This window comes from Salvelinus sp. IW2-2015, linkage group LG33 (assembly GCF_002910315.2).
Source record: "Salvelinus sp. IW2-2015 linkage group LG33, ASM291031v2, whole genome shotgun sequence".
Lineage (NCBI taxonomy): Eukaryota > Metazoa > Chordata > Actinopteri > Salmoniformes > Salmonidae > Salvelinus > Salvelinus sp. IW2-2015.
In genome coordinates this window covers 9,617,669-9,632,919 of record NC_036872.1, presented here as the reverse complement: position 1 = coordinate 9,632,919, position 15,251 = coordinate 9,617,669, and the positions used below count along the sequence as shown (strand labels likewise).

Here is a 15,251-nt window from a genome sequence, read left to right as displayed (position 1 = left end):
GATGAACAGCATACTGCGTGTGCATGCAGCACGTGCTTATTTTGATGATGTGTGAATTTGTTTGTGTGTGTGTGCGTGTATGCGTGTGTGCATGTGTGTGTGTGTGTGTGCGTGTGTGTGTGTGAGCTGACTTTTCCTAAAATGCTTCTCAAGGTGACACGGTCTTCCTCCTTCAGGGCTTTCCTTTCGATTCTTTTTGGGATTTAAATTATGATGAAGTAATTTTTCTCCAGAAATTGCCTATGTCACTTGTGGTATATCTCTGCAAATTTCTCAAGTGTATTTTCAATCTCTCTCTCTCCCTACCCCTCTCTCTCCCATTCTCTCTCTCTCTCTCTCTCACTCTCTCCCATTCTCTCTCTCTCTCTACTTTGACACTTTTGTCAATGTCATATCACAGTTGGGTAGATGATTGTGAAGCACGGGGGTAACCCCTTCATTTCAACTCAGAAAGTTCAAGGTGGATAATATCACACAGACACCCATTTATGCACACAGACACAAATGTTCCCTCACATAGATTTACACACGCACACGCACACACACACTACACACACACCAACACACACACACACACAACACACCACACCACACACACCACACACACACACACACACACACAGCAACACAACACACACACACACACGTTCATAGAGTGAAAAATCACCTGCGCTTGTTTCGGGGAGAAATAAAGGGCAACGTTGTACATGTCATTTGAGACGAGAGGGGGAAATCTCAGAGACCCCTGGCCTAATTTCTTATTTTCAGGAGGGACAACTTATCTAATTATATGTAAGTTAACTTCCTGATGGTCGACTCAAGGGCAGACAGAGTTGTATGAATGGGTTTTACCCCCAAAAAAGGACTATCACATCTTGTTCTTTCTCTCCAGAACATCAATCCTATTGCCTATACTCTCCTGTTCCTGGCTCACACACAATAAGTCCTCCCAATATCCTTTATAATTATGTGGTGCATGTGTGGGTCTGTTTAGGTGGGTGGTTGCTTGTGTGTTGTATAAGAACTGTATGTGGCACAAATTTCCTGACGGAATAGGAGAAAGAAGTCCAGGTTCACTGACTCATCCTCAGGATCTAGATTGGAGGGCATCCCTTGCCATACTAATGGAGCCGGACTCGTCTTAAGCGCCCAGCGGTTTCCCTCCCACGCCCTCTGTGATGCGGGTTGGGATTAAAACACACACCACTCACACCACGAACCCCACACACACACACACACACACACACACACACACACACACACACACACACACACACACACACATATAGAATAAGGAGGATAATAATCCCAAGAAGGTAAAGCAAAGCAGAGGTACTGAATCAAGCAGACAGACAGACAGATGGACAGAGAGAGAGAGGGACCTTGGATTCTCTCTCTGGTCTGAGTGCTTTTCAGTGCTTTCTCTATGCTAAGCCCTTGGGCATGGCCAGATCTGTTCCTTTCTCACTCTGCTTAGACCAGCCAGGTCACTCGTGATACAAGTCAGTATTCGACGTCCATCTATGTCTGAGGCGGTCGGGAGATGACGTGGAAACCAGCCACTAGGAGCAACCGTGAGCGCTGTTCCCTTCAAGTAGGTTTGAGTTTTACTATGCGATGAGGGCGATAGTTGGGTGTAAATATCTGTCTCTGATGCCAAAGGTTCAATGTTCAAATCCAGACATAGAAAGTTGTTTTAGAGATTTTTGTTTTAAGCCTATCGCAAACCTTAACCCTTAACTTAACCATTCAGAGTTCATGCCTAACCTTAAGATTTCTGAGTTAATGCCTAAACTTAACCTTAAACACTTTGAAATTTGACATTTGGAACAACTTCGAAATTTGGGTGAATGTCTAAATCATTTTCAGAGAGCTTGTTGGCTTAGACACCATATGGCATCAGACTTCTTCAATTCAGAATTACACATTTAGTATACCGGCAATAGTATTTACAAGGATGATTTTTGATAAGCCTATTAATATTATTCGATTTTTTTTCTATGGAGGTCTATCTTCCATTACATATCTAGAGGAACCTCCACTGACAGAACAATGTGTCCTCTCTTTTTTTACTTCATTTTTTCCCTTCTCAAGGAACAATCATTTCAGTTCCATGTCATCAATAGGTTTTCTCGCCGTTGATAAGGCATCAGTTTGAGAGGTAATCCTGCTTAATGGATCCTTAGTGCTCAGTGGCTCATGCTTGCGCTACTGTATGCCATTAAGATCACTGCACACAGAGATCATATGAGGACAGGTTTTATTGCCTGAACAAAAAGGAAAAGCTTTTGTATTTTGACACAGCTCACTCTTTTCTGTCTTCCCTTGTCTCTCTCTCTTTCTCTTTCTCTCTCTTTCTCTGTCTGTCTGTCTGTCTGTCTGTCTGTCTGTCTGTCTGTCTGTCTGTCTGTCTGTCTGTCTGTCTGTCTGTCTGTCTGTCTCTCTCTCTGTCACTCTTCAGGGACCATCTCATTTTGACCAGTCTAGGCTTTTGTCACGCTTGCTTTGGTCATTACATCACAATTATGGAGCTGTTGGTACGAGAGAAATGAAAGATGAAGAAAAGGATGGATGAAAAAAGCAAGGGATGAAATGTAGGTCAGTGGAGATGTGCTCGGGGCGTTCTGTCTCTCTCCCTCCCGCCTTCCATCTCTCGCACTCTCTCTCTCTCTCTCTCTCTTCTCCTCGCCAGGTCCAACACTCTGACGCCACGAATACAGGGGCTTAGTGGGACCTCTTAGGCTATAGCCTGCATTTAAAAACCAACATATACCCTTGCATGTAAAGGTGCTCACATCTGTGCTCAAAGTATGTCCAATAGCCTAATATTCTCCATGAAATACAAGATGAACTACTGTAGCTGGGCTACTCAGAATGAAAACAAGGCGTGGTGTTAAAATATCAGTAAGGACAGTAATGGTCCCATAAGTGACAAGGTACAGTCTCTGTAATGCATGCTGAAACTGCTACTGTACGTAGGTACAGTGAGGCCAGAGCCGCCAGACATAATAGGAAGTCATGTGGGGTCAGTCTGGGGTCAGGCTGGGGTAAGAGTGGCATAATAAGGTCTATGGGACAACTCCATGATCATCACCTCACATGACCTTTAATCACTCTTCATTATACAGGGGCACACATAGAAACTGGGCTTAATTTGAATGAAATCAGTCTGTGTGTGTGTGTGTGTGTGGGGCGGTGGGGCCTCAAGACATTGGGCTAAATACTGTGCCTTTATTTAGGTTGAAACGTATAGTGGTGGCAGGCCTCGTAGTAGTAGTAGTAGGCTAGTAGTCATTGTAGGTAGAAGAAGAATCAGGGAGGGTCATGTGCATAAGTGGCATAGGCGGTTGCCCAGGGCCCCGGCCCCAAGGTTTTTTGTTTTGTTTTTTAACAACTCAGTCGGGTCTCAACTTACTGTTGAGCATTAGATTAGTAAGCTACACAAAGTGCAATGTCAAAATGTGGTTGGGCATCAGCAGTTTTCCTCTTGTTATGTCAGTCACAAACCAGGTTTCCATCCAACCTTTTTATGCGAGTAAAGTACTGAGAATAATGTCATGACAGGCCTGATGGAAACAGGAAATTGACAGTAAACTTTCCAAATGTCGGCAAAACAAAATACGCTAGACGAGGTGGGATCTTTTTGTGTCGGTGAAATGTATTATGCGAGAAATGTCAGTGGAAGTGCTTTTATGTAGAAATATTGATATACTGTACAGTATTAACCATCTTATCGAAGTAAACTTCAAGTCACAATATGTTGTGTGGTCCTCCAACTGAGACTCGTCGGGAAAGCATGCAGTTTATTAGGCTACAGATGATATAAATGATGATGAACTTCACAGGGTGGTGAAAAAGCACGGTGATGAGTTTGATGCTACTTTCTAGTAAATATCGAGGGTCTTATTCTGGTGACATGATCATCGTTGCTTGGCTGCCGTTTGAGATATAAAAATAGTGTTGCTCTTTTGTCCATAATAATTTCACCATGTAGACTATATCCACACTTTTATATGCAACTAGTCAATTTGATGGAAACATCTCTGGTAGGAAAATGCGCATATGATTTTTATTTCGTGACACTGATTAATGATTTGTAAATAATGGTAGGCCATGGTCCAGGTGGAGGCCATGTTGAAAAAGTAAACCCCTTCATTTCTGTCCTGATCAGACAGATAAATGTTGGCATGCTGACAGTTTCAGGAGTACTTGAGGCCTGGTTATTTAGAGTACTCTACTGTCCTGTTTGTTATTTTGTTTTGTACATGTTCCTGCACATAGTGGATAGTTAGCCAGTGTCTGCACTGTAAATAAACGCCCTCACCCTAGAAATATGCACTGGGGAATACTTTATGTGCAGTAGAGAGGAAACATTAGACTGTAATATATGTATACTCTCAGTGACACATAAGCATTTAAACAGCTACATTTGACTGACAAACATTTAGTATTTCAATATATATATTGCAGGTATTCGATATTTTTTCAGTGGTTCTCTTTTACTATTCAATCCACAGCCATTACAGTGTTTAACATCCAATATATTAAATATTTACCAGCGAGAGTGTTGAACTGTGTAACCAATAAACTATTTAGATTCAACCATTTTTCAAATCGCAATTCTGAAGGATTTCAAAATGTGCTAGTCTTACTGATGTAGCCTAATCTAACTAAGTGTGAGAGGTTAAGGCCTGCCTATACATTACAAAATCATTTCTTGACTGTAAACTGTCTGTGAAATTAAAGAAACGTGTGATTTTGACCCCTTTCCATAGTCAACTCTAAAGATTATTGACGATGTAGGCATACACAGCCTGAACCCAAACGCTCCTCTTTAGTCTATAAAATGTTGTAGAAATATGGTTGTTAGATAGTTGGATGATGTGTTATTGTAGGCTAACTAACTGTTTGTAAACACCATATTAGGGAGGACGATATAACTAAAGTATCTCCACTGTTATAAAGGTACGTGGTGGATTAGGGCCTACAGTATGCTATGGGCTACTACACTGGCTCATTATTGGGGACGTCGAGAGTGGGAGGAGCAGAAAGTGCTAGTCCAATCCCTGCTCCTCTAAACCTCTCTAGCGCTCTCCCCTCCGCCGGGGGAAACAGTGAAAACCTCCCGTAGATGTTCAGGCGCAGATGTCATGTGAAAAGCCGCATGCTCGCTGAGCGGACGACTCAAACCGTCTGACCACCTCTCCACACTCCACGGCCCGCTCTCTGCTCCGCTCTGCCCAGCGCGTCAACAAGCTCGAGCCTGTTCTGGTCTGGAATGCTTTTGCACAGAAACAACACTCCCCGAATGAACGTGGACGACGGCAAACATTAACATTGTTGTTGTTTTTTGCCCGAGGATTTTGCTTTTTAAAAGTATTTATGTTTGTTTCTTCATGACTGCTGCATTCGGAAGCGAGTCGCACAAACACCACCATGCGAGGTAAGGATCCGACTGCTTTTGACAGCTCATTTAAATAGCGGGCGCATCTACCCACTCACATCACTGGTATTCCCCACATCCATTCCGTACTGTAGTTCTGTTGCGTGTGCGCTGTGTGAACTTTACTAGGGAAGTTTTTTTTCTTCCAACTTGCTCATGCCTCAGTCTATTAGCCCCAGCTTGAGGATACAATTGCCATTTAGTCTCACTATTTAGTAACCTATTCGGATCTTTATACTGTGTGTGCGCGTGTGTGTTGTTCTCCATGAGACGTCCACGTATGGCCCATTTAAACACCTTGTATAAGTGAGTTAACGTCCCAGTGTTGGAGTTAACTCAACACTATTTAGTTTGGAGGAGCGTCAAGACTTCAGATGCTCTGGCTGAATAGAGATCATCTTCACGAAGGACATCATTTGCTATTGCCGTCAACTATTTCCGTCAACGATTGGCACTGACGATTTAAAGCGGCAATTCGCAGTTGAAACAATAACAAAGCCTTTCCCACCCCTGTTTCGGCAAAAAGCTGAGGGATGGGGCTGGAGAAATGTAAATGGTTTAGTAGAGCGCATGACACGTTGGAACACCTGCTTGGCCCTATAGCACCATGGGCTGCAGGACACACAGCCGTTACATGTTTGCTCTCTGAATAAAAAAATGCTAAGACATTTTTGTCTTTAAAGGGCAATCTGCAGTTGCAGCATCCATTTTTTGGACTTAGAAATGATATGTACCCATTAATTCTTGAAGAATATAAGTTAGACATGCCTCATGAGCTTCGTTCAACTGTCGTACCCCATCAGAACCCCAAATATAAGCTTGTTTTCTATGTATAGGCTGTGTCCTACAGACCTCCGTGGTGATATAGGGCCAAGCAAGGAGCTTCTGTGTTGGAGTGCGCTCTACTAACCCATATCCATCAGTCAAGCGCAGCACCGCTCCGTAAGCATCGAAATGCAACATTAGTGACCCCCACGTCACACACACACACACACACACACACGAAAGAGTGAGAGAAAGAGAGAGAGAGAGAGAGGGTAATGTTCCCATGTCCTCGAGATGGAAGTTCAATCCACAGCTCTCTCTTTTTCCCTCTTTCTCCCCTTACAATCATGTGCATTGGATCCAAGGCCTTTAATACTGACTAGTAGGCCCGTTTTACCATTTACTCCTACAAATGATGTCAGACTAACGAAACATAGTGGCAATGCTGTTCTGTCCAATAATTGAAAATGAACATTTCCGTGATTTGTTGTCATTGCGTAGGTCTAGTGTTATTAATTTGTATGACCACTAGCCTATAGGCTACCTTGTGAATTGTAAAATAACTATCATCACTTAAACGGAAACCCGTGATGAATATAAGCCTGCAGGAAATATTATGATAGTGTAAAAGTCTAAATGAAGTAACCAGTTTGTTCAATGAAAGACAGGTGATAGCCTCACTTAGAGGGAGTCTATATCTCTGTTGTTCAGGCTGCATTCTCATTCCTTCGTTGTAGGTGTATAGACCTATGACAAATGATGCAAAAACGCCATTGTGTTGATATTAATAAAGTGTCTTTAAACTAAACTGTACTGAATTATGGGCAATTTAACGTTAAACATAGATTATCAATGGCGAGCTTAATTTGAGTGTGTCATCGTTAAAGATACAACATGCCCCGTACAGAAATGACTCTTAAAATAAATAACATTAAAATAATAATTATGATTATTCTAAGCCCATTGTTGGCTATATAGCTATAAGACAATATTTAGACTAATTAATTAATATTTTTTTCAAAGTGCAACAATATTCTGTGATATTAATTAACAGTATTTTCCTATTTTTACATTCATATTATCGAGTCCAATGCTATTGCTATTTGGCTTTGAAAATGAAGCGCCTCATTCAACATTAGAAGGATTAAAATACACCTCTGTTTGCCTCTGAGATTAGCCATTTCAGCAATTTAGCAGGCCTTCTCTTATAACCCTGGAGAAAAAAGAGAACGAAAACTTTGTGGAGGACAAATCTCTCTCTCTCTCTCTCTCTCTCTCTCTCTCTCTCTCTCTCTCTCTCTCTCTCTCTCTCTCTCTCTCTCTCTCGCAAATGACTTAACTCGTCTCTCCCCGCCCACCTTACAATAACTGTAGCCTACACTCACACTTTATTGGGCTTTGCGACCACTCTCGTGCATGGGCTTCTTGGGGGGATGCCGAAATCTCCGGCTTTATAGTTGTGGTGGGTAGAAGAGGGCCCGAAGCGTCTCTCTGTCCTCCTGTCTTTCTCTCTCCGTCTATCCTGCTGAACGCCCCAAAGGGTTTGTCAGATAGAATTAAATCAGTGTGCGCCACGCGGCCCCTCCCAACCTTCGCAGCCTGTGGAGTCTGCACTGCTCACAGAGAAATGCAATCACATCCACGAGGTTATGAAAAATAGAGCCCCCCTCATATGCCTTTTTTAATGATCATTTAGCAATTGTCAAACCTCCTGTCCCGGCTGACCGACGGACGATGATGTAGCCTATACTAGAATGATGATCAAAACCAACCAAGGGAAGGAGAAAATGCTGTGGTGAAAAAGAGAAAAGTTTCTCGTCTTATACTGTTCAATTTCCGTTATTTAATGACAAGCAGTTATCCAATGACGAGAAGGAAACGTTCTGAAAATAGTTATAATCTGATGCACCCGAAACGCATACGGAAAGAACGCGCTCAGGGTCAAATGTTTTTTAAGTGCTTTTGATTAATTGTTGCTATTTTAATTTGTCTGATTCCATTCCATTACTTCGTCTTTAGGATTTAATGGTTGGGGTCCAAGCATTTTGTTTCCCAAGTTCAACCTCCCCATACATTTTCATTGCCAATTAAATAATTGAAAGCCATTTTGTTGAGAGGGCTATAGCCTATCGTTAATAGTTGGTTTATTCAAGTTCTGTATCATTCTAATCATGAACACCCTACTTTTTTATTTCGAAAATTGTCCTTTCGACTTGAATAATTTTTAATTTTGAGGTTCTTTTTGCATCTTTTCCTAGGGTTTGAAACCTAAAAAAATCATATTTGCAGATGGGTTCATTTCTTTCGGTTTGATTATGTTTGGCCAGGGGGCTTCTGGAACCACGTGTACCTTTACACCTACACTTACTGTACACTCCCACCCTCATCCACAGTGACCCACAAGATACACCTTCAGTATAATACTATGATGCCACCACACATGCGCACATCACATGCAAACACACATGATCACACACACATGCTCACAGATATGCATACATGCATAAGCCTAACACAGGTGACCAAACGCACAATGTAATAATATGTATATGTTTGTATGTGTGTACATGCACAAATGCATTCCAACAGACACACACACAGACACACAATGACACACTACTGCAATGCAATGCCATTTTCACACAGGCTAACCCTCCCATAGACGGTATAGGTCACTGAGTTCAGTCCAGAGCAGGAGGGGGATGGGTCAGGGGTTGGGTGTGGTCTATGTGATCCTCTCTGAGTGAAAGGTGTCAATCACAATCTCCCACACTTCCTCTCTATTGGAAAATACAGAATTCCAGAGAGAGAGAGAGAAAGAGGGGTGATGAAGGGGGTGTGGTGGGTAGATGTGAGACGGCAACACACTCCATAATCTACAGACGGCACCACAGAAGGCCCCACACGCCACACGCCATCATCTCTCTGACTTTGTCTCTCTCTCTACATCTTCCTCTTCTCTCTCTCTCTCACTATCTCACTCTCTCTTTCGTGCACACACACACACACACACACACACACACACACACACACACACACACACACACACAAATACACACAAACACATACACCCACTCTGTTCTCAACTCTGGCCTGTAAAACACAAATAGCCACAATGCCATGCATGAGGTCCCAATGCCAATAGAATTTGAGGCATCCTGCATCTGCATTGATCAGCCAATCCCGGCGTTATCAGGGGATCGATGCTTCCTGAAGGTCTACGGAAGCAATCCACAGCATAATCTATACTGTGGTGCACAGTTTAATTTACATAATCTACTCCACATCATTTATATCACATTACACGATCTATCTCATCTCATCAACATTACCCACAGCTTGAACAGCATTCTCTATATTGTCATAATTAGGAACATAAAACTTTATTTCACTGGGTAACATTCTTTGTGGGGAAGGAGCAAGCAACACCTTAGTTGGTGGGAGGAAACAGTATAGAGGAAAATAGACTCATCGTTTGTATATGTACAGTGTGTATGTATGTGTATATATGTGTGTGTGTATGTATGTGTGTGTGTGTGTTACTGACTAATGGCCCAGTGTTATGTAACTGGGGGAAAGATTACTCAAAGCCTGGGCCAGGAGAGCTAATCCTCCACACTGAGGCGTTGCACCATTACTCACACACACACATACACACACGCGCACACACACACGCACATACTCACACACACACACACACACACTGTGTCACACACACACACACACAATTCATCCACGTATGACTACAGTATGTATAGCCTCTCTCTCTGTAACTGTGTTCCTCTATCCCCTCTGTCTCTTGGTCAGTGGTGGAAAAGTATTCAACTGTCATACTTGAGGAAAAGTAAAGAAAAGATACCTTAATAGAAAATTACTCAAGTAAAAGTGAAAGTAACCCAGTAAAATACTACTTGAGTAAAATTCTCAAAGTTTCTGGTTTTAAATATACTTAAGTACAGTGGTGGAAAAAGTACTCAACCGTCATACTTGAGTAAAACTAAAAAGTAACAGCTATTCATCAAATTCCTGATATTAACCAAAGCAGACGGCCCGATTTTTATTTTTTATGGACAGTCAGGGGCACACTCCAACACTCAGACATATTTTACAAACACAGTATTTGTGTTTAGTGTGTCTGCCAGATCAGAGGCAGTAGGAATGACAACTTGTTATATTGATGGTGTGTGAATTGGACCATTTTGCTGTCCTGTCTGAGCAATCAAAATGTAACACGTGCTTTTGGGTGTCAGGGAAAATGTATGGGAGTAAAAAGTGCATATTTTCTTTTGGAATGTAGTGGAGCCAAAGCTGTCAAAAATAGAAATAGTAAAGTATAGATGGTCCCAAAAAACGACTTAAGTAGTACTTGAAAGACATTTGACTTAGTTACTTTACACTACTGCTCTTGCTCTAACCCTGTGTCCCTGTCTCTCCTCACTCGACCTGTCTGCTCTTCCATCACTTGTGCTCTCAACTCAAATTAAGAGAGCTAATGTGTGTGTGAGGGTTTGTGTGTGTGTGTCTGCCTGCTGTTGCATGTTTGACTTATCAGTGTGTTTGAGATAATGTGGTTAACAGCAGCCTGTAGACCGTGCTTCTCTATCAGTGTGTGGTCCCAGTGGTTCTGAGCGTGAGGGTGGCATCCAAGCGCGCTTACTTAGCGACTGCTGTTGATTTTATTCCTCGGTGTCTGAGGGATTGTATGCGATACCCCGCTGAGAGGGATGGAATATGTTCAGTCAGTGGGGTGTGTGTGTGAGAAAGAGAGAGAGAGTGTGTGTGTGTGACTAGCAGTACATTGCATCTAGTTTATATTGGCTGTGAGGGATCTCTTGCTATCGCCCCAGTGCTGCCTGACCCTGAGTTAAAGAAGTAGCCTTTCTCTCTTTAGAATGTCCTTGTTAAACACACTGGAAGTATCTCTCAATTATGCAGTGTATCCATACGCTGGCTGGTGGTGGTAGCAGAGGCACCCTGCTAGTATGGTGGAGTGTGATGTGGTGCACTATGGGAATGAACTTTGATCTCATCAGCTCACTTTTGTTCAGTAGTAACTAGACGTGTCTATTGTGGGTGGTAGTCATCATGACGTGAGTCACGTGGATACAAGAACAGGTAAGGAAGAAAGAGGGACGGGAGAGGGAAAGAGGGACGGGAGAGGGAAAGAGGGACGGGAGAGGGAAAGAGGGACGGGAGAGGGAAAGAGGGACGAAAGAGGGACGAAAGAGGGACGGGAGAGGGAAAGAGGGACGGGAGAGGGAAAGAGGGACGGGAGAGGGAAAGGAAAAAAATAAAGACAGTCAGATCGTGTGATCGTACAATCAGATCATGTGAGCGGTTAATTCAGCTTTCTGGATGTGTGCAATTCACCATCTGTGTGCGTGCATGCGTCTATGCGGTGTCTTTTTCTTGGACACAGTGTGAAGTCAGGCAGAACCCTTAGCTGTACTTTCTAGAGGCATTACAGTAGCCTCCACCATTCTCACTTTTTTTTAAAATTATTAACGGAAAATAAAACACGAATATATTTTGATTAGATAAGTATTCAACCCCCTGAGTCAATACATGTTTTGAATCACCTCTGGCAGTGATTACAGCTGGGATTATTTCTGGGTAGGTCTCCAAGAGCTTTGCACACCTGGATTGTACAATATATGCCCATTATTCTTTAGGTCTATCAAGATGGTTGTTGATCATTGCTAGACAGTCATTTTCATGTCTTGCCATAGATTCTCAAGACGATTTAAGTCAAAACTGTAACTAGGCCACTCAGTAACATTCAATGTCATCTTGGTAAGCAACCACTGTATAATTGGCCTGGTGTTTTAGGTAATTGTCCTGCTGAAAGGTGAATTTGTCTCCCAGTGTCTGTTGGAAAACAGACTGAACAAGGTTTTCCTCTAGGATTTTGCCTGTGCTTAGCTCTACATTTCTTTTTATCCTAAAAAACTCCCTAGTCGATGCCGATGACAAGCATACCCATAACATGTTGCTGCCACCACCATGCTTGAAAATATGAAGAGGGGTACTCAGTGATGTGTTTGCCCCAAACATAAGCCTTTCTATACAGTATTTTACAGATAATTGTATTTGTGGGGTACAGAGACGCAGTAGTCATTTAAAAATCATGTTAAACACTAGTATTGCACACAGAGTGCGTCCATGCAATTTATTATGTGACTTGTTAAGCACATTTTTACTCCTGAACTTATTCAGGCTCGACATAACAACAGGGTTGAATACTTATTGACTCAATACATTTCAGCTTTCTATTTGTAATTCATTTGTAAACATTTATAAAAACATAATTCCAATTTGACATTATAGTGTATTGTGACACAAAGTTGCAATTGAATCCATTTTAAATTCAGGCTGTAACACAACAAAATGTGGAAAAAGTCAAGGGGTGTGAATCCTTTCTGAAGGCACTGTGGTGTTGCGTTATGTCCCTGTTACATTCCAGACTTTACTATGTCCTGGGAGGAAACTAGGTGTAATTTCTGTGCACTTAATAGCGTCGTATAGAAGGTGACCATGGCTACCATGGATGCAACTCCTTTTTAGTTACCTAAAGCTCTTTTCTGAAGACTATTTTATATTATGCATTTAGCATGTGTATTCTACAACTCAATTAGCTGCTATTAAAAAGGTATTGCCCACCATCGTATTCCATAGAAGGAAGTTTGTGGTAGCATACTTATAGCACTTACTGTGTCAACTATATGGATGAGCTTCTAATAGGGGTTAGCGTTTTGTGAGTGGCAAAGATTAGCCTGTGTTAGCGTCAGTAGCTAATCTCATTGAGGAAATTCTCCAGGGCATCATCAGTTCTATTTCTCTCTTGTGAGCTGCACTTCATCTTGAACCTCAGTAGCAGATCTGCTGGTACTGACCTGCTGGTAGCTCCCACAACTATAAACCCTGCCCATCTGGTACCACAGACAGGCCAAAGCAAACGCTCAAAGTATTTGAAAGATTTCAAATAGTATTTTAACCCAGGTCTTCTCTAACCTCAGTGCTCTGAATAGTGTCCTTATATAAAAAAATAAGTAATATTTCATTATAGCCTCTTTGTTTTAAGCAGTGCCTTCATATTAATTTTCATAAAATACTGATATTGTGTGTCTGTGAGAGAGAGAGGGAAAGCGAGAGTGCAGGTGAAGCGAACACTTTGATTGTCTTTGTGATCAATTTGGCTCTTTGCGAAAGATGCCCCTGGGGCCACTTTGGGGAAAACCTTGTTAGACTGAGTTAAATTGTGGCCTGAGGCGAGCTATTAGCGTCCATCCCTGAGAGAGACACACACACACACACACACACACACACACACACACACACACACACACACACACACACACACATTCTCTCTCTCTCACGCTCTCTCTCTCTCTCTCAACACACGGCAAGTGTTGTAGTTTGGTTCCCCTTGTAGTTTGGTCCGCATATTTGTGTATGCCCACTAATTTGTCTGTGGATTACGGTAACACTTATTTTAGTATAATTGATATGTTTAGCCTCCATTCCTTTGGGTCCATGTGATTCGCTAGTGTCCTCCAACCAAGATGTGGTAGAATCTGCAGGTTTTTAATGCTATAGCTCTCTTGTTTTCGCTCTCTTTCTCCCTATTAGTCCTACCCTCCCCCTCTCTCACACACAAACACACACACACACAATGTCATCTACAATTAGGATTAAGACCATAGGAAGAACAGTGTGAGGTTAAGGGAGGGTTAAGGAGCAGGCAGTGACAACAAAATCATTTTTTCTCAAACCAGAATAGGTGGGATGCTACGATGACAGTGTGTGTGTCCATGCCTCCATGTGCTCCAGGCGTTTACTTATTTTTGTACACTCCAGAAAATACATGATTTGGATCATTCTTATCATTATCTCTGTACACAGTGTGTAGGCTACCCCTGCTCTCAGAGTAGAGGGGGAGAGACCAGGTGCTGTGGTCACACACATCATCCTTGGACTTGTTCCTTCCAGTCCGATGCACCCCCCCCCCCTCTCTCTCTCTCTCAGGCCTGAAAGAAAGGTCAGAGGTCAAGCCCGGAGAGGCCTTACAAGTCACAGAGGATGGTGTTGGGAAGGAGATGGCACAGTGTACTTGAGAGGTAGACCTGAGGGGGCAGGGAGTGGGAGGGATGGGTTGGGGGCGATGGGATTGGGTCTACCCTGTGGAGTATTTCCCACGCCTCCTTTGCATGCCTCCCCATCTCAGGGCCACTCACTAGGAACCCCACAATGTGTTGTGTGGGCTTCATTTCTAGTGGGCAGGGGGGTGGAGGCATGCAAGGGAGACGTGGGAAATACTCCACAGGATGGAGAAAAATACTGTATACTCATGCACACAGTTGTAGTTAAAACATAGGATGTATCAACGCTACATGAGCACTGTAGAAACACTGTCATGTGCGTACGTATGAGTGCATTTGTACGTGTGTATACATATGTACAGTTCTGTGCGCGTGCATGTGTGTCTGTGTGTGTGAATCGATGCGTTGAATGTCAGCCAGTGGCCCCCTTCTGTTCCCTCTCTGGGGTGTACAATAGGAGCACAGAGCTGGATTCCATGAGCCCAGCGCAGCTGATCCCAGACCTGCCCCATGAGCAATTACCCACAGAGCATTGCAGCCTTGCGGCAAACTGGACGAGCCTGTGCCCTCTTACACATAAGGGAGGGGAGGAGGGCAAGGGGGGAGTAACTAACATCCTTGATGCATCATGGCTACTGTCAACTGGACAAAGACATGTTTGCCCCACAACACAGGCAGGCATCGGGAGGGAAGGGGGAGGGGGGATAGTTCCCTGCTTGCCTGCCCTGTGTTATTCTTCACTCCAGCAGAGTGTACGGAGACCATGGAGACAGTGCCAACCATACAGACAGGTCTGAGTAATTACCTACAATACCCGGCTGCTGCCATGATGCCAGAGCCGTCCAAGTGGGTCAATGTAGCCGTTGCTGACCTTAGTGAAAACACAGGTGCGAGGGTCTGGGAGTGTGTGTGTGTGAGCAGCAACGCAAGTAGCTACATAACCC

General features: G+C 43.1%; 1 protein-coding gene across 1 annotated transcript in view; it reads left to right on the top strand.

Moving 5' to 3' along the window:
• Positions 1 to 5,120: 5,120 nt before the first annotated feature.
• The window catches only part of LOC111957920 (nuclear receptor ROR-beta), a 31,672-nt gene continuing 21,541 nt past the window's right edge, over positions 5,121 to 15,251 (top strand). Inside the window, exon 1 of the mRNA XM_023979021.2 lies at positions 5,121 to 5,443. Coding sequence (XP_023834789.1) covers positions 5,437 to 5,443 — 7 coding nt within the window. The 5' untranslated portion in view covers positions 5,121 to 5,436. The remainder of the gene's footprint in view (positions 5,444 to 15,251) is intronic.